General features: G+C 36.2%; 1 protein-coding gene across 1 annotated transcript; it reads left to right on the top strand.

Annotated features, from left to right (window-relative positions):
* Positions 1 to 10,228: 10,228 nt before the first annotated feature.
* On the top strand, positions 10,229 to 20,980 carry LOC144835465 (glutathione S-transferase theta-1-like). The gene is made up of 6 exons (XM_078690548.1): positions 10,229 to 10,337; positions 11,824 to 12,009; positions 13,471 to 13,558; positions 13,823 to 13,973; positions 14,469 to 14,636; positions 20,671 to 20,980. The coding sequence occupies exons 1-6, from the start codon at positions 10,229 to 10,231 to the stop codon at positions 20,815 to 20,817; spliced, it is 849 nt and encodes a 282-aa protein (XP_078546674.1). The 3' UTR covers positions 20,818 to 20,980.
* Positions 20,981 to 21,227: the final 247 nt, after the last annotated feature.

The raw sequence follows: 21,227 nt of genomic DNA on the forward strand, positions 1-21,227 counted from the left end.
TAAATAGTTATATTGTAAACGAGTTCTAACTATACCATAGGTAAACTAAAGTAATCTATTCCTCATTCGGAGTGTGGGCCAGGCCTAGTACTGCTGCAGTAGTATTATGATACTTAAACGAGTTCTAACTATACCATAGGTAAACTAAATTAATCTATCCCTCATTCGGAGTGTGGGCCAGGCCTAGTACTGCTGCAGTAGTATTATGATACTTAACCGAGTTCTAACTATACCATAGGTAAATTAAATTAATCTATCCCTCATTCGAAGTGTGGGCCAGGCCTAGTAGTGCTGCAGTAGTATTATGATACTTAACCGAGTTCTAACTATACCATAGATAAACTAAATTAATCTATCCCTCATTCGGAGTGTGGGCCAGGCCTAGTACTGCTGCAGTAGTATTATGATACTTAAACGAGTTCTAACTATACCATAGGTAAACTAAATTAATCTATCGCTCATTCGGAGTGTGGGCCAGGCCTAGTACTGCTGCAGTAGTATTATGATACTTAAACGAGTTCTAACTATACCATAGGTAAACTAAATTAATCTATCGCTCATTCGGAGTGTGGGCCAGGCCTAGTACTGCTGCAGTAGTATTATGATACTTAAACGAGTTCTAACTATACCATAGGTAAATTAAATTAATCTATCCCTCATTCGGAGTGTGGGCCAGGCCTAGTATTGCTGCAGTAGTATTCTGATACTTAAACGAGTTCTAACTATACCATAGGTAAACTAAATTAATCTATCGCTCATTCGGAGTGTGGGCCAGGCCTAGTACTGCTGCAGTAGTATTATGATACTTAACCGAGTTCTAACTATACCCAGCTAGCAATGACACGTTGGGCCGACGTTGGTTTAAGGTCAACAGTTACGTTGGCCCAACAGCTCTATTCGACGTAGGCCCGACGTAATTTTTTCCATCGGCCCTTAGTGGGCCCAACGTGTTGGTCAGACGTTGGTACAACGCGTTGGGCCAACGTCGGTAAAACGTCATTGTTTACGTTGGCTTATGAACTTTCTGCGACGTAGGCCCGACGTAGCTTTTTCCATCGGCCCTTGGTGGGCCCAACGCGTTGGGTAGACGTTGTCCCAACGCGTTGGGTAGACGTTGTCCCAACGCGTTGGGCGAACGTCGGTATAACGTCAATGTTTACGTTGGCTTATCAACTTTCTGCGACGTAGTCCCGACGTATTTTTTTCCATCGGCCCTTAGTGGGCCCAACGCGTTGGGTAGACGTTGTCCTAACGCGTTGTACCAACGTTGGTATAACGTCTTTGTTAACGTTGGCTTATTAACGTTCTGCGGCGTAGGCCCGACGTAATTTTTTACATCGGCCTTTAGTGGACCCAACGCGTTAGACAGACGTTGACGCAACGTCATTGTTGCCATCTTTGGCCTAACGCGTTGGACAAACGTTGACCCAACCTCTTGGTTTAACGTCGGCTGAACGTCATAGAATACGGTATCCCAGCTTTTGATGACGTTGGTGTAGTAGAATCAGTACATTAGATACATTTTGCAGCCCAATATTAAACTAATTGGTTTGTAGAGTTTTGCAACTAAAACCCGATAAAAACAGGCAATACCAATATTAACAAAAGTATTATGTTAAAACAACGTTTTAGCTTTGGATATTTTCAGTTACAGTTGTAACTAAAACTATTTAAAAACAGTTGATAATACGCAAGACGCAGATATATGTTAAATAATGTTTTTACTAAATATATCCTATTATTAACAGATACCGTAGAGACAAAACAATTTAACTACAATTATACAACATCTGTTTCCTAATAGAACAAATACGGTTTAATTTTAAAGACATAAAGTACTGTAGGTCTACATTTTATATTACTGTATAACTTTACTATTCTATACAAAATACAATAAATACATATTAAAACAACAATATTTTTTACTTAATTTCAGTCATACCAGTCAGTAAAGACCAGTGTATTTTTCTTTGGCTTAAGACACGTTTATACTGTACAGTACTACGATAAGTAGATAAACATACTGTACATTTTTCTTACGGAAAACAAAAGAAATCGACAAGGTTTTCAACCTAGAACTATGGGATAACTATTTATGCCATTTATGTCTTTGTATTGTGGTCAATAAGAACAATAACATTATTATCACGATATTATTGCTCTTACTAAAACTGACGTCATCTGATTCATTGTGAAAATATTATTTTCATGAAAGACAGCATAGGCCTAAATGGTTATCCTACAGTTCTAGATTGAAAATGTAATAAAGAATTCTAAGGTTATTAATGTACTGTATATACCTATATAAACACAAATGTTTGTTTCTTATTAAGATCTACCTTAAGTAGGCCTACTTCTTTTTATGTTACAATTACAATTTGCAACACTGTACATAATTCGAACTTCAAATAGTTCTAGTTGTGTTTCTCATTCTAATTCAACATTAGTGTCCTTATCAAATTTAAAAAGTACATATCACATCGCACATAAGATACATTGTTCTACGACTGTAAAGCAGAGTGACGATTGTACCATTTTCGGTATAAATTGTTGCCACGTCATCCGGTCTTGTACTGGTATATTTCTGTAAAAAAATTATTAACGATATGATAGAAATGTGTTTATGATATGATGATGCTAAAAATGCTGTGTTCCAATTAAAAGAGGGATAAATTATATTTTGCTTAAATTGTCAGTGTAGTAGGCTACATCTTAGCTTCATAAAACTACAGACAGGCATGCAATATCAAATGGCGATTAATAAAAATAATATGGGATTATATTTAGCAGTATTAAGATCCTATCCTATAACTATAACATAGAAATGAATACATATTACAATACTCTAATAATGACAAGAGGTATAAATTAATCAATACGTATTTATTTTATTTTACGAATATTTTGATATTCAAGGTAATAGCTATATTTTAAGTAACGTATTTAAACATCAAAACTATAAAGAAGTGGTAGTGTTATGCGCGATTTGAACGATCACTCAGAGGTATTACAAGAGGAGATTATGAATATATAGGCCAACAGTACTGTTACACCGGTTCACTCAATGGCAAAACGGTGATGTAAAAACTTGCATATATATCAATTGTACGATTTGTAATCAACGAAAACATTGTAAACTAACATAAAGTTTAAAAATACAAAATCTTACCAGCAAAATAATAACAAGCAACATTAACTGAAGAGCAAGATGATAGCAGTTACCAATTCAAAATTCAAATGGAGACTTCCGTCGTTAGGCAAAGTACAGTTAAGTGAATGGAATGTGACCTAGGTTCTCCCATTAGAGTAATTAATGTCACTCGTAGTGGCTAAAACAATATAATTAATAGTTTTTATAAGAGGAGGGCTCTCTGTATTCTGGTTCCCTGGTTTTAGTTATATGGTATACCTGAGTACATCTCACTGAAGAGTCCTTAATTACAAATTTTAACTCCAACTACACGATGCTTCTATTTGAGTCGATGTCCAAGAGTTGGGATGACGTATGGAATCCAACCGAATGTGTAACTATCAGCCAATTATAATATGTTTGACGTTTGGATGACGTTGGATCAACAACTTGCAGATGATGTAGACATGCACCTATTTTTTTTTCAAACTTCAAACGTTGGGTCGACGTTAGAATTATACACATTGTTAGCCGATGTCGGCACAACGTGAAAAAATGACTATAGTGCGTACGGTCGATTTGCTAACGTTGATCCAACGACTATGGAGACGTTAAATCAATGGAAATTTGTCAAATTGCCAACGTTGCGACGACGTTTGAACTACATGTCAAGTAGATGACATTAGACAGCACTTGTTTGTAAAAATCCAAACGGTGGGCTGACTTTAGATTTCCTACGCAATTGTTAAAACTATTAGCCGACGTCGGCGCAACGTGAAAATATGACTATTATTGCGTCGACATTTGCTAACGTCGAAACAACGACTACAGCGACGTTAAATCAACAGGAATTTGCTGACTTAGAAAATTGTATGTAATTCCAACGTTTCGACGACGTTTGAATTTTGACAACTTTTAGCCAACGTTGGCGCAACGTGCCCACGATTTTTCGACGTTGGACTGAGGTTGGATCAACAACTTGTATGACGTTAGACATGCACCTATTTTGTGTTAAAATTCCAACGTCGGGTCAACGTTAGAATTCCTACACAACTGTTACAACTATTAGTCGATGTCGGCGCAACGTAAGAAAATGACTAGGCAGCGTCGACATTTGATAACGTTGAGCCAACAACTAATAGCGACGTTAAATCAACGGAAATTTGCCGACTTAAAAAGTTGTAATACAATGTCAAATTGCCAACGTTGCGACAACGTTAGAATTTGGACAACTGTTTAAAACTTTTAACCAACGTTGGTACGACGTGTCAAAAACAACTCTAATATGTTGACGTTTGTAGACGTTGTGCCAACCAATGATAACGACGTCAAACAGACGTTGGATTTATGTTATCCCAAGGCACATTTGTCGGCACATTTTTCAACGGAAATACGACGTTGGCAAGACGTTAGACTAACAACCATAAAATTCACGACTTATAGTAAACGTTGTCATAACGTTGTAACAACGTCGGTAATTTGCCCGCGACTTTGTCGACGTCTGCCAACGCTTGCCGACGTCGAGCCAACGTCAAATTGCTAGCTGGGTACCATAGGTAAATTAAATTAATCTATCCCTCATTCGGAGTGTGGGCCAGGCCTAGTACTGCTGCAGTAGTATTATGATACTTAACCGAGTTCTAACTATACCATAGGTAAATTAAATTAATCTATCCCTCATTCGGAGTGTGGGCCAGGCCTAGTACTGCTGCAGTAGTATTCTGATACTTAAACGAGTTCTAACTATACCATAGGTAAACTAAATTAATCTATCCCTCATTCGGAGTGTGGGCCAGGCCTAGTACTGCTGCAGTAGTATTATGATACTTAAACGAGTTCTAACTATACCATAGGTAAACTAAATTAATCTATCCCTCATTCGGAGTGTGGGCCAGGCCTAGTACTGCTGCAGTAGTATTCTGATACTTAAACGAGTTCTAACTATACCATAGGTAAACTAAATTAATCTATCGCTCATTCGGAGTGTGGGCCAGGCCTAGTACTGCTGCAGTAGTATTCTGATACTTAAACGAGTTCTAACTATACCATAGGTAAACTAAATTAATCTATCGCTCATTCGGAGTGTGGGCCAGGCCTAGTACTGCTGCAGTAGTATTCTGATACTTAAACGAGTTCTAACTATACCATAGGTAAACTAAATTAATCTATCCCTCATTCGGAGTGTGCGCCAGGCCTAGTAGTGCTGCAGTAGTATTACGATACTTAAACGAGTTCTAACTATACCATAGGTAAACTAAATTAATCTATCCCTCATTCGGAGTGTGGGCCAGGCCTAGTACTGCTGCAGTAGTATTCTGATACTTAAACGAGTTCTAACTATACCATAGGTAAACTAAATTAATCTATCCCTCATTCAAAGTGTGGGCCAGGCCTAGTAGTATTCTGATACTTTCAGAATGGATGTTTTTTGTTTGTTTTCTGTACTGTATGTATCTTTATATGGATATTTTAATCAGAATGAATTAAAGGTGAACATGTAAATATATTGTAACCTATGGCGACATAATACGTAATCATTTACATTCTCATCATTGTCAAAACAGAAAAGAACTTGGTGAGGGTAAAACTAAATGCGGATCATGCAGAAGCCTGTATACAAACATCACTAATGTAACAATTGTGTTAATCTGATTCCGAAATATGTCCAAGTTATCCAGAGAAGGACAAAATAGTCAAGACTATTAAATTGTGGACTTCGGACGGTATCGAACGTTTAAAAGAGTGTTTAGATTGTACTGATTGGCAAGTATTTTATGAGTCGTCATCAAATCTAAACAAAACGGTGGATGTTATAACATCATATGTAATAGTAATACCTAAAAAAGAGGTTGTCGTTTTTGCAAATAATAAGCCGTGGGTTACGAAAGAGTTGAAAGACATATTAAATTTAAAAAACCGGATTTTTTACCAAGGCACCACTCACGATAATAAGCAAATAAACAAAGAAGTTAAAGACATGTATAAAAGAAAAATTGAAAATAAGTTTAGTAGTAGATGTATTCGTAGTGCTTGGCAAGGAATTAAACATATTGCGTCTATAAACACAGTTGATAAAACACAAAGAAATAAAATAAATGTAGAGGGTATTGATGACCAGGCTTTGCCAGATAGATTAAACGACTTCTTTGCTAGGTTTGAAAAACCAGCCGATTCTGCTACTGTCCCTAGGTGGTATCTGTATAACTATAGCAAGTTATCCACGTTGCTGTCTGCATAAATGCTGTACTTTTAAGCCTATTTTTCTGTCGACCTTATTCGATGCTATTGTTAAGCCTGTTTTCCTGTCGACGTTAGTCGACGCTACCGTTAACAATAATCGGCGATCATCTACGTAAACATTGAAATGTTAACGATTTACAGGAAAAGGTACTCGCTATTGTCATCGTTTCAACTTGATCATTTTCAAACGATCGTCGTTGAACTGTTAACGATCAACGACGATAGCGTAGAATAACGTCGACAGGAAAATAGGCTTCACCAATAATCGGCGATCTTCTAATGTTAACGATTTACAGGAAAAGGTACTCGCTATCGTTATCATTTCAACTTGATCATTTTCAAACAATCGTCGTTGAACTTTTAACGATCAACGACGATAGCGTAGAATAACGTTGACAGGAAAACAGGCTTTAACACCGTGCACTGTGATGTAGCACAGAGTCTGTTGACAATTTACAATGAGTTTATTACCTTAATTATTTTCTATTATAAAACATTACTTCCTAAAATTACTAAATCTAACCCTCTAAATAGTCTCCCTTAACTATTAAAAAATTTAAAAATTTAAAAAAAAATGCATGTCCTTGGTAGATCTTGAACCGAGGGCTCCAGTGTGCAACGTTAAAGCGTTTGCCACTAGACCAAACAGGTTGGCAAATGCTGTTTGTGTTTACTCTATATAGTGCCCTCTATAATATATGTACGTTAAAAGTATAGCATTTATGCAGACAGCATCATACACTTTATATAGTTATATCAGGGAAGAGTAATTTAACTCTTCCCTGGTTATATAGATACATACCTATTGACAGTAGCAGAATCGGGAACTGTTGGCAATAATGAGCCGCATGTAGATGAAATTATTATTTCTGAGGATCATGTTAGAACATTACTCAGGAATATAAATGTAAATAAGAGTTCTGATCCCGATGGTACTAAGGGCAGAACATTGAATTCGTGTGCGGATCAGCTCAGTGGAAGTCCTTCGGTACCTCTTCCAGACCTCTCTAAACCAGTGTGTAGTTCCTAATCTTTCGATTATAAAACCTATTCCTAAACAGACTGTCAACTGAACAACTGAATGATCTGCGCCTATTGCCTATCTCTTGTTATGAAAATAATAAAAGATAGTTAAAACCTACATCATGTCTGTTGTAGAGTCTAAACTCGATCCACTGCAGTTTGCATACAGGTCTGGAAGAGGTTTGAGGATGCCAAGCTTGTATTAAACACATTGTACAAGCATCTTGAACTGCCTCGATCTCACGCTAGAATGCTATACGCCGATTTCTCTTCTGCCTTCAATACCATGCACCCTTATATTTTAGCAAACAAATTAATTTCAAATTTTGGTTTTCAACGTGATTTTGTATTATGGATTATAAGTTTTTTTACGAACAGGTGTCATAGGGTCTTAATTAACCAAAGACACCCGAATGTACCTATGACAAGTATTGGATCTTCCCAGGGTTGCGTCCTCTCTCCTCTCCTGTATATTATATACACGGATGACTGTCGCAGCAAACAAGACAATAGTCATCTTGTCAAATTTGCTGACGACACTGTTTTGTTGTCTCTCCTTCAAAATTCACAGGACGGTCATGTTTCCGCTTTAGATGATTTTATCCAATTTTGTGGAAACTTCTACTTGGAAATCAATGTGACCAAAACCAAGGAGATAATTGTAGATTTTAGGAAGGAGAAAGAAGCAGCCCTCGGGTGGGTTTCCATCATAAATGACGAACCAGTCGATATTGTCCATTCCTTTAAATACCTAGGTACTATATTTGAGGACAATCTCGGCTGGGAATTAAATACAGAGGCAATAGTAAAGAAAGGACACCAGAGACTTTTTCTGTTAAGGAAGCTGAACAATTTTAATGTCGATAAAGTAATTTTTAGGGGTTTTTATAATTCCTTTATTGAGAACGTTTTAACTTTTTCCTTTATAATGCTGGTTTTTTAGTCTTAGGGTCAAAAAGAGAAACTCACTACAAAGAATTGTAAGTTCTAAATTAATAGGTTGTAGCTTATCTTCTTTCTGTGACATGCAAACTCTAGAAAAAAAGTAGAGCTATTCTAAAAATGTTAACCATGCCTACTTGTTCAGTGATTTCGAGCTCATGCCTCATGGGCGTCGCTTTCGATGCCCGTCATGCCCGTCAAACTGGAAAAGGAATTTGCCAGTGGCCATCCGACTCTTAAATTCTTGAACTTTGACTCTTGTTTATTGTACTGTGCATTGTAATATTTTGTATATTTTGTAAGATCATTTTAATCCAGACCTTTTATTTGAATTGCCCCGTGTGGGATGATTAAAGAATTCAACAACCAACGTAACAAACTCCATTAACCACCAACGTAACAGTTAAAAAAAGGCTAAGAAATCTTAGACTTTAAAAACCATCATATTTTTTGTTAAGAAAGTTGACAATTTTCAAGTTCAGTTATGTTTTTCTGTTTTCCCACCAGTCTCTTTCATTTTTCCCATCATTTCATTCATTCTACTACAACCATTTTTTATCCTGTTACTTTCCTGTACTGGTATATGGCGGATACATTACTGTAAGTCCATTTGGAAGTTACAGTATATCCTTTCTTTTTACAAGTCGTATTTGACAACCTTCTCGTCGGTATGGTACCCGCTGTAAAGCCTGTTTTCCTGTCGACGTTATTTGACGCTATCATCGTTGATCGTTAACAGTTCAACGACGATCGTTTGAAAACGATCAAGTTGAAATGATAACGATAGCGAGTAATCGTTAACATTTCAATGTTTACGTAGAAGATTGCCGATTTTTATTAACGATAGCGTCGACTAACGTCGACAGGAAAACAGGCTTAAGTAGCTAGTATTGCGACTAGTGAAACTGATGTGGAAAGGGCTACGGAAGAACAGGAACCAGTAGAAGGTATCTAGCGCATGGCTCACCGGAGTGTGGACACGCCCTGGCCTTGTATCAATTCCTGTCCCACCTACTGTATGGGCAAATAGGCCCGCATATGGATAAAATAAGCCCACATATGGGTAAAAAAGGCACACCTATGGGTCATTAGCACCCACTGCCTTAAGGATTAGGCTAGGTAAAGCTAAAGGCTAAGGGAGTTAACCCCAACAGAAAACTGAAACAGGATCGCATCATCCTGCTATTGACGTCAACTAATGATAGCAAATCAATGCTGAACCAACCCTGTACCAAATGTATAGCATTGCTCTCCTTTGGAATTCTCAGTAAAGTCAGAGAGAGGACTCGTGGCGCTTGGGTAACCCATGGATTCTTAACATCACCCAGGCAAACACACACCGGAAAAGAAAACTCTGGCATCTGAGGATGGAAACAAATCGAGAAGTAATTGTTACGAGTTATAAGTCTAGATTGTATTGGCGTGACATTTGGACGCAACGAATTATTTCTGACGGTAGGAGGGGTTATTTAATTCCAGTGATTAGTTACCGCCTGCCTCAAGCTGAGCAGCCCTTGGCCAATTAGGTACTGATCCGTCATAGTCTGCCTTCTCTGATTGGGTGGTTAGAGATTAGAGCCTGCAAACTTGACAAGTAGACCGCACTATAACACTGAATGCTGAACTGAGAAAAACATCGATAATCGATCAAGAATTACAGCGATTAAATATCGACATAGCAGCACTCCAGGAAACCAGAATTCCTGGCTTAGGTTCAATTGCAGAAAAGAACTATAGGTCTACCCTTTTCTGGAAAGGTGAAAATAATGGAGAGAAACGAGTAGATATATCCTGCCATTTATAGAACTACCTACTGATGGAAATGAACGGACGATCTCGAACCTTCACACCAATCTTGGAGTCGTTAGCCTAATTAATATCTATGCTCCGACTATGCAAGCTCCGACGGAAGTAATTGGTGGGTTCTATACTCAATTAGATCAAGCTGTCATGAAGATCCTGAAAAATGAACAACTACTTATCTTTGGAGATTTCAATGCACGTGTTGGGGCAGATTTTCTGTCTTGTCCCCTCACAAAGGATGTTTTGGTGTTGGGAAATTAAACAGTAATGGACGTAGACTCCTTGAATTCACTGCACATCTAACGCCGGTAAAAAGGACAAACAGCATAGATTTCAGTCTGAGTTCCAGAAAAAATTACTAAACACAAAAAACACAGACAATGTTAACCATCAATGGCAAAACATCAGCAAGGCCATACACATTACAGCAATTCTATCTTTTGGGAAACAAAACCCCAATTTTAAAGGTACGAAGATTCTGCCACTGTGCTAAATCCGCTTCGAGAAATCAAAAGACAAGCATTCCTTCGCAACAAATATCATCCTCCTACCAGAGGATAAATAATAGTGTTAATTTTAACTAAATTTATTTATTTTTTAGTCGCGTGCAAAGCCACTCTACAGCTCACTATGTCGGTCGGTTGGTCGGTAAACACTAACGTGAGCATGCGACTGCAGCCATGTATATGGCCTCGTTTATATCATACTGACAACGTTGGTGTGTCTATCCTTCAATGTGTTGATCTTTAGACGTATGGTGTGTTGATTTACAGCTGAAAATGTAAATTTCAATCTTAAAACTTCAGCTTATTTTAAATTATCTGTCTTAGTCCGACGGGCAATAAATGTTGTATCCGTAAGACACACATTGTATTCCGTATGGAAACCTTATTGTGATGAAGCCGTTCCATTTCCATTTGTATATGTCTGTCCAAATACTTTAAACTTCAATGGCTGGACACTGTTTGATAGAGAATAGACAAACACAAACGGACGGAAACTGAAGTTTAAAAAAAAAGATTTTTAACTTCATGAATTTTCTACTGTTGTTACGTTAGTCTGTTGTTTTGTTAAGCATGGTTAATGAAGTTTGTTACGTTAAGCAGGGAGATTTTATTTTTATTTTACATCTCCCTGCGTTAAGTTACGTTATTAACCTGTTGTTTAAAAACTGTTGTTACGTTGGTGGTTAATGAAGTTGGTTACGTTAGTGGTTAAACTGTTGTTACCTTAATGGTTGATTGTTATTATTATGGGGCATGTTTATAGTCTGATGGGAGTGCAACTCTCTCAACGTTGACAGGAAAGAAATGTGATGGTAATTATTTATAATCACACGTTTTTAACCGGTTGTTTTGTTTTTTTTTGTTTTTTGTTTTTTTTGTTTGTAGCGAAAACAGAACCTAATAAGAGCCCACATTTAAAAATGCATGACCTCCACTATAACGATACGGTAATAATGTATACAAAAAATATAAATAATTATGACGACAATTTTTGTTTACAATTACACAACCGTAACTGTTAATTCAAACAAACTTCTATTATTTAGGCTCTCTTATTTGTGAAAAACGGAAGGAGATTACAAGGTCAAATGTACAAAAGAAGTTGATATGGTTGAATAATCAGATCACGCTCATGAATGATATTCAATTGACTCTTTGCACGAACTTCGTTGACATTAGCATTGCTGCCGCTCCAGTCACTTGATAATACCAGAGAGTTGCAACTCCCTGATAATACTGTAGAATTAAATTGTTCTACTAAAGCTAAAGATGGCTTTCCATTATCTCAACCTAGTCGTGCCGTAGTATTGTTTTGCAAATATAACAAGATACCCTACCATGAGAAAGTCATCGACTTGGCAAAAGGTATGCTTTTTTATTTTAGTCACTGTTAAAATATACTGTTGCTTTAAACGTATCCGGACAACTACCCCTAGACAATTACCACCCGAACAACTACCACCCGAACAATTACCCCCATAGGACAACTACCCCTAGACAATTACCACCCGGACAATTACCACCCGGACAATTACCCCCATAGGACAACTACCCTATAGGACAATTACCCATAGGACAAGTACCACCCGGACAATTACCACCCGGACAATTACCCCCATAGGACAACTACCACCCGGACAATTACCCATAGGACAAGTACCACCCGGACAATTACCCATATGACAACTACCACCCGGACAATTACCCATAGGACAACTACCCTATAGGACAATTACCCATAGGACAACTACCACCCGGACAATTACCCCCATAGGACAACTACCCCCCCCCCCCCCCACCCATGTATGCTGCCTTGGCAAGTGAAACATATTTTTTAGAAACAGCACTCTAATAGATCACATTCCAAGTTATCGTAGCATTTCTCAGCTCAAAAAGAAAAAATGAGTTGACGGCACGTATGTCCACCTTAAAAATCCTGAATCAGGGTGATGACGGAGAGGGGAAAAAATAAGAACCCCTTCACTTTGCGTCCAAGACCAAGACCTCCTCACCTCTATTATGAATACACATGTGCACATGAAATAGTTATATGGAGTTTCTAAAAATACCCAGACAAATTTGCTTAATCATGCTTGAGTCAGTGATTTTCATTTATTCATAGGAACAAGGTTTACAATGAAAACCCTATAGTATGCCTGGTTTGATAATCAGGTCTACAAATATTATAGGTCTAATTATCGATGTTACAGGTCCCTTTGCTGTGGTTTTTAATAATAGTCAACATTTCAGAGCCACTAAATATTTGTTATCTCAAGGATAATCAAAATTGCGGAAAGAATCAGCAAAAAGAATATTGTAATTTTAAACATTCATTTCATTATATAATTATTCATACATTTACTACAATACTCCAATTATGTAGGTTGTCCAGAATATAATTCTTCGTGATTTAAGGTCCGGTTATACTACGAAAGATAACGAACGACGATAATATATAAAACAAAGATATTTATTTTAAAAATAAAATTAGAAAATTTTCGAAACTATAACACTTATGCTGCTGTCTTTGGCCTAAAATAAGATTTTTTTTTTAATCAAATGAAAATGACGTCATGATCAATAAGAACAATAAAATTGTGATATCGTCACGATAGTATTGCTATTACAAATCATGACGTCATTTAATTGAACGAAAATAGAAAAATAGCAAAATGTATATTTACCTTTGTAATCGTCCTAGTACAATGAGCCTTTATTGACTGAATGTAGTCCACTGTCTTAAAAGTTGTTTAATTATTTTCAAAAATTGTATTAGACATTTTGTATATACTGTAGAAAATAATAACGTATAATGTTGTTTGACAGGTGAGCATAGAATGCCGGAATACACTGCAATCCAGCCAGCTCAGTCAGTACCAGCAATTAAAGATGGTGATTTCACACTTGGAGAAAGGTATGCCTTACTCCCCTTGTCCAACCTTGTAGGCTACATTGTAAAGAATAAAGCAAGTGTGAAGAAGTTTTTTTTTTTAATTTTATGGATCATTTTCTCCAATATCCCCTAATTGCAGGTGATACAACACAGAAATTACAAGTTGACAACATAGTGTTTACTAACGAACACTTTCCCATATCTATAGGCCTAAACATTTTAAACTTGGTAACGACAGTCTATAAATAATAAGGCCCTTTTGAATTCTGGTTTGTTTCTTTGTAGTACTGCAATAGTGAGATATCTGGCGGCAAAATACAACGTAGCAGATCATTGGTATCCTAAAAATATTGAGACTCGGGCTGAGATTGATGCCTACTTAGCCTGGCAGCATACAGGTATTAGGAAAGCGGGAATTAACGTCATGGTGAATGAGGTAAATAACAATGTAATGTTTCATTTCAATGTTATGCTGCTAATGTGTGGTATGAAGAACTAACATTACGGTCATATGACTAAATTCGGGAAGATGACGTAATTAAAGGGAAAATGGGCTGGAATAAGGCGAAACCTAAGTCAGTGTCCTAAACGTTATTATTTTTCATAAATATTGTTACTCAAAAACTACAGTCATATCCGAGTTTTTAGATCTAGAAAAGCCAGATATCCGAGTTTTTCAGATGTATCAAAAAAGATATCCGACTTTTGTAGATCTAAAGAAGATATCTGAGTTTTTATAAGAAGAAGAAATCTCTAGAAAAGTTAGATATCCGATATCATAATTTAAAAGTAAAGTTTAAAACATACATAACTCATGCAACCATAAAAAACGCTTGTTACAAAAACGACGGCTAGATCAATGAGATATACGGGAGCAACTTAAAACCTACACAACCAGTCAAAATAAGACCACTGTTATATTTGTATACAGATATTTGTTCCAAAACGTACCGGGAAACCAAAAGATCAGGAGGCAGTCGACAAGTTTGTCAAAGAAGCTGAAGAGTCCATCGGCAAGATAAATAGGTTATTTCTCAAAGGAAAACGGTTCTTGTGTGGAGACGAGATATCTGTTGCTGACTTGTTTGCTATTTGTGAGGTAATCACTAGATTTAAAAGAAATTTAGGTTGTGGTTAATATTTTGGTTTGGCATGCGCAGAATCAGATAATGTGCATGTTACCTCAATACAAAAATAAGTAATTCGAAATTATGATCATTTTCCTCCATAGTTGTACATAATGTACCATACATTCCACTGTCTGAATCAAGTATCGTTCATTTAATGTAGGCCACTATGTAATTTCGTGTCATTTTTTTGTTAAAAGCAAAATTCCAGCTGATTTAGTATCTTTAGGATGTAAAGTAATGAAAAAAATATGTTGCCATTTTTTTAAAAAAGCTTAAGGGTGTCAAATCCAAGATGGCCGCCAATACGTAAAATATCCAATAAATGTACCATATTGGACAAAGTAACACCCTTTATGAATAATATTTTAAGTTCATATGGGTTCTCTGCTATATAAGAATTATTATAAACCTATATTCATTAGTATTCTGACATTTTGAATTTCAAAATGGCCGCCATTTTTTTTAAATGGATTAAATTTCTTATTAAAACATGTGCAAGTTATGACGTTGATTGAAATCACATAAAATGACAGGCCTATGACAACAACATTGGTGATTAACACAAAATGGCGGCCATTTTGAATTTCAAAATGGCCACCATTTTTTAAAAAATGGGTTAAATTTCTTATTAAAACATGTGTAAGTTAAATAAAATTAGATTGAAATACACAAAATGATATGCTTATGACAACAACATGATGATTAACACAAAATGTTGACCATCAGGAGGTCTGAACAGTACACTTCTTCAAATTAAAACATCTCATAAACTTCTTCAGTTAAATGACAACTAACTCTGCCAAAGTCCTTCAATGAAATATTTCTAATCTTGAATGCGATACAGTAAATTGACCTTCCTTCGTTTTCTACTACTGTATCCATCAAACTTCCACAGACTGATCTGCGATCCCAACAAGCTTGTTCAGAAACAAATTGGCAAAAGTACTGAAATACATCATTTCACCGCCAAATAATCTCTATAGGAGTCCTCTTTTACTTTAATAAGTTTGTCACCTGTATTCACCGTCATATATATTTTTTGCCAATATTCATCTTTTTCTTAGGATCCCATATAGACAGTTTGCCTTCTACAAGACTTTTACTAATCCCTCAAACATTTTCTGTCCAATTTCATCATGCCATGGCCAACAAACACCTTTGTGCAAATTGCAGCATTCTTCATTAATCGGGATATCATCTCTCTTTAAATGTTGGCTTTCAAACTCATCAACTAGCTTTGCCAGCTCTGATGAAATCATTAATTTGTGTTATTCCAATGATACCACGCTCAATGACCCTGATCAATTGATGTAAACCCAGCAAGTCCCACACATACATGTCCTCTCATAAACTCCAATATCTGTAATTTGTTTCAGTAATCTGTTGAAATTGATACAGCGGAAGTAACCGGTCGTAGTTCAGGTGGTCATGAGCGAAGAAATATTTGATAAAAGGATGTGTACTTTTCATGTGTGCAGATATCGTTTTCTTGTGTCTCGGACATATATAGGAATATAGTTTAACCACATCATTTAGATTTCGTAGACTCTCTGTATCCAAGTTAATATCTTTATGATCAGCCTCTTTCAAACAAAATGATACTTCACTTAGAATCTCTTTCTCTGTCTGCATTTGTAGAAGCAAGTTGTAGAGAGAAAGCAGAATTAGTGTGCTTCTGTCCTTCCTTCGTTTTCTACTACTGTATCCATCAAACTTCCACAGACTGATCTGCGATCCCAACAAGCTTGTTCAGAAACAAATTGGCAAAAGTACTGCAATACCTCATTTCACCGCCAAATAATCTCTATAGGAGTCCTCTTTTACTTTGATAAGTTTGTCACCTGTATTCACCGTCATATATATTTTTTGCCAATATTCATCTTTTTCTTGGTATCCCATATAGACAGTTTGCCTTCTACAAGACTTTTACTAATGCCTCAAACATTTTCTGTCCAATTTCATCATGCCATGGCCAACAAACACCTTTGTGCGAATTGCAGCATTCTTCATTAATCGGGATATCATCTCTAAGATGTTTTCCATCTAAGATATTTGTGTCACTGGTTGTATAGGTAATACAAGTTCAGTTTCAACAAAAGCACTGGCCTCAACACTATTTTCACAATGCTACAGTCCAAAAGTCATGTAGTTTACCGGGTCGACATAATAATTGCTTCTTGATGTCATCTCTGTCCACCTCCACTCATCTCAGGCAAGAGTCATCACCAGGCATTTTTGTCTTTCCCTAGTACATGAGTTTTTATACCACAACCATGTGCACTCATCAAACCAGTGTATAATGGTGGTCTATCTGTAGGGGTATATATCTAATGAAATCGGTTGAGATTGTAGAAGATGAGAAGTAGGAGTTAATGCTGCCTATGAATAACCTTGTGAATGAGCTGTATCTTTATTTCCTTCAAGCTTCTGCCAAAAGTTGACAGGTTGAAAACTTACCAACCATACTGGTGACTATGGCCCTGAAGGACATTGAATTACATAGCAATAACGCATTTATTATTTAACATCATATTTATACAGGATTTCACAATAAGGTATAAATGCACTTGTTTTATATTGTGGTCCTGTCTCCTGTCAAGTTTCAGTTTCATGAAAAGAAATGAGATCTGTAATTTAGACTCTATATATAAATTATGGTTAATTCTGACATAGGCGAGCACAATGGAAAAACTTTGGAACAAATCTCTGCCTTGGATACCTACCTGAACTATCTCAGATGTACCGCGAAATGTAAATTTAATAACAGTTTTTACTATTACGATATTGTTCCATATTTCTATCTTAGGAATATATTATAAAGAGTTTTAAAACAAAATTTCTGATTTCATCGGTAGATTTTCAACTCAATTTCAATTGTACGCGGTCAAAGTAATTTCCGGGTTCACGATGAGTTCACAGGTTCACCTTGCAACTACACAATTATACTATTTGTAATAGAATTCATCACACTGTTAACTACAATTTACCAAGCATTTGTTATTATTTTTTACCACTTTTCATATATATTAGAAGATTGCATTTGATCATAAATGTTACGATATTATTAAAACTAAAAAATCCCTCGAATAAGCATCTCCCTCAAATGAACTCTGCCTCCGCCCTATAAGGGCCCTACAAAACAATAAACACTATACTTTAAAATGTTATTAATCATCTAAGACACTGTGATACAGAGTAGGTTTAGTTTTTCGAATGTCAAGCATTTTCAATAATGGTAACCGACAGAAAACGTACAAAGAGAACGTCCTTCTAAAACCTTTTTACCCGAGTCATTATCATTCCGAGAACCATCGTTTACACTCCTAGCCCACCCTCTAGTTAGACGTAATTGTTGATGAATATTTGATATAAATTGGTAAGTTGTTCCATACTTTTGCAACTCCAAATTTGAACGATTAGTTAATTTAAGAGTCATAGTGGGTATTATATATCTGTTATATAGAGAACATTGACAACTTTAGACAGCCTTATATTTAGACAATCCTGTGAGAAGTGACAATTTTAGAACATTGTGTACCAACAACAATTTATGCACACATATTTAAAAAAAATTATTTAAAGAATTTAATTTTTAGTGGCGGCCATTTTGAAATCCAAGATGGCCGACAGATTATCGCTTTACATAGTTAAGACTGTATAATGGGTACAGTAATACCATCAAAACGGACTTGTTCCACATTCATAATTTGTATTATTGGTGATATTCTGATTTTTAATAGGGTTATTTGAATGCTGGCGGCCATCTTGAATTTGGTCCTTTAAATGTCTTTTGAAAAAATGGCAACATATTTTTTTTCATTCCTTATATTATCAAGATATGAAATAAAGTTAAAGTTTGCTTTTAACAAAAAATATACACGACATTCATATAAACGACATACCAGCCTACACTAATTAGGCTATTCATCAACCATCAATGGACAACCTTCCGACGGAGCTATAGTTCATTTTATACGATACATTCCCATTGTCCAAATCATCCTATCGCTCTTTATTCATCAACCATCAATGGACAACCTTCCGACGGAGCTATAGTTGATTTTATACGATACATTCCCATTGTCCAAATCATCCTATCGCTCTTTATTCATCAACCATCAATGGACAACCTTCCGACGGAGCTATAGTTCATTTTATACGATACATTCCCATTGTCCAAATCATCCTATCGCTCTTTATTCATCAACCATCAATGGACAACCTTCCGACGGAGCTATAGTTGATTTTATACGATACATTCCCATTGTCCAAATCATCCTATCGCTCTTTATTCATCAACCATCAATGGACAACCTTCCGACGGAGCTATAGTTTATTTTATACAATACATTCCCATTGTCCAAATCATCCAATTGCTCTTTATCCATAACCTATTAACGGACAACATTCCGACGGAGCTAGCTAATTTTATACGATACATTCCCATTGTCCAAATCATCCTATCGCTCTTTATTCATTAACCATCAACGGACAACCTTCCGACGGAGCTATAGTTGATTTTATACGATACATTCCCATTGTCCAAATCATCCTATCGCTCTTTATTCATCAACCATCAACGGACAACCTTCCGACGGAGCTATAGTTGATTTTATACGATACATTCCCATTGTCCAAATCATCCTATCGCTCTTTATTCATTAACCATCAACGGACAACCTTCCGACGGAGCTATAGTTGATTTTATACGATACATTCCCATTGTCCAAATCATCCTATCGCTCTTTATTCATCAACCATCAACGAACAACCTTCCGACGGAGCTATAGTTGATTTTATACGATATATTCCCATTGTCCAAATCATCCTATCGCTCATTATTCATTAACCATCAACGGACAACCTTCCGACGGAGCTATAGTAGTTGATTTTATACGATATATTCCCATTGTCCAAATCATCCTATCGCACTTTATTCATCAACGGACAACCTTCCGACGGAGCTATAGCTGATTTTATACGAGACATTCCCATTGTCCAAATCATCCTATCGCACTTTATTCATTAACCATCAACGGACAACCTTCCGACGGAGCTATAGTTGATTTTATACGATACATTCCCATTGTCCAAATCATCCTATCGCTCTTTATTCATTAACCATCAACGGACAACCTTCCGACGGAGCTATAGTTTATTTTATACGATATATTCCCATTGTCCAAATCATCCTATCGCTCTTTATTCATCAACCATCAACGGACAACCTTCCGACGGAGCTATAGTTGATTTTATACGATACATTCCCATTGTCCAAATCATCCTATCGCTCTTTATTCATTAACCATCAACGGACAACCTTCCGACGGAGCTATAGTTTATTTTATACAATACATTCCCATTGTCCAAATCATCCAATTGCTCTTTATCCATTACCTATTAACGGACAACATTCCGACGGAGCTAGCTGATTTTATACGATACATTCCCATTGTCCAAATCATCCTATCGCTCTTTATTCATTAACCATCAACGGACAACCTTCCGACGGAGCTATAGTTGATTTTATACGATACATTCCCATTGTCCAAATCATCCTATTGCTCTTTATTCATTAACCATCAACGGACAACCTTCCGACGGAGCTATAGTTGATTTTATACGATACATTCCCATTGTCCAAATCATCCTATCGCTCTTTATTCAACAACGGACAACCTTCCGACGGAGCTATAGTTGATTTTATACGATACATTCCCATTGTCCAAATCATCCTATCGCTCTTTATTCAACAACGGACAACCTTCTGAAGGAGCATGGTTTGATTTTATAAGATGCATTTTTGTCATATCATTGTTTATTCATCAACCCGAAACAATATATCGATTAAAAAAACGAAATTCTTGGAAATATTTGGAGTTTATGTTACATGATTAGTGCATGCATTAGTAAGAAAAAATTTCATTCGTTCCAATTAAAATATTTCATTATAGTATTATAGTATATTCCATTATAATAGTAGTATTTTTAAAATTCTTTCAGCTTGTTCAACCGTTGGCCTGTCCATCTGGTAAAGGTTTACTGAAGAACCAGCCGGAAATTGCTGACTGGATGAAACGTGTGGAAGACAAATTGAATCCAGATTACGATGAATTGAATAAACCACTGAAAGCAGTTTGCCAACAATGAACTAAATAGGCCTCTGTAAGAGATGGCCGTTTATGTTCTTTCTATCATTTTCCAACAACTAAAGTAGTTTAAGTTTCTTTCATTGTTGTTTATTAAACATTTCCAACAATATGTTACAATTAGTTCTTCTTTCGTTTTATTAAAACATTTTTCTAACAATTTTACAATTAGTTCTTTATTTTCGTTTGTTTATTAAAACATTTTCCATCAACAATATATTAATTACTTTTTATAAATTATTAAACAATAATTAAGCTTATTTTCAAGGAGTTTTTTGCACAAGTGCCACTAGTTTGGAACCAGCTTTCACTCCATACCCGTCAATGTAAATCTCTTAAGTAAATCAAGTAACTTCTAAAATCTCACCTTTTTAATAATTCTTGTTGGTCTTTTAGCGCTGTAAAACATCA

The sequence above is a fragment of the Antedon bifida genome, chromosome 2 (assembly GCF_963402885.1).
Source record: "Antedon bifida chromosome 2, ecAntBifi1.1, whole genome shotgun sequence".
Classification (NCBI taxonomy): Eukaryota; Metazoa; Echinodermata; class Crinoidea; order Comatulida; family Antedonidae; genus Antedon; species Antedon bifida.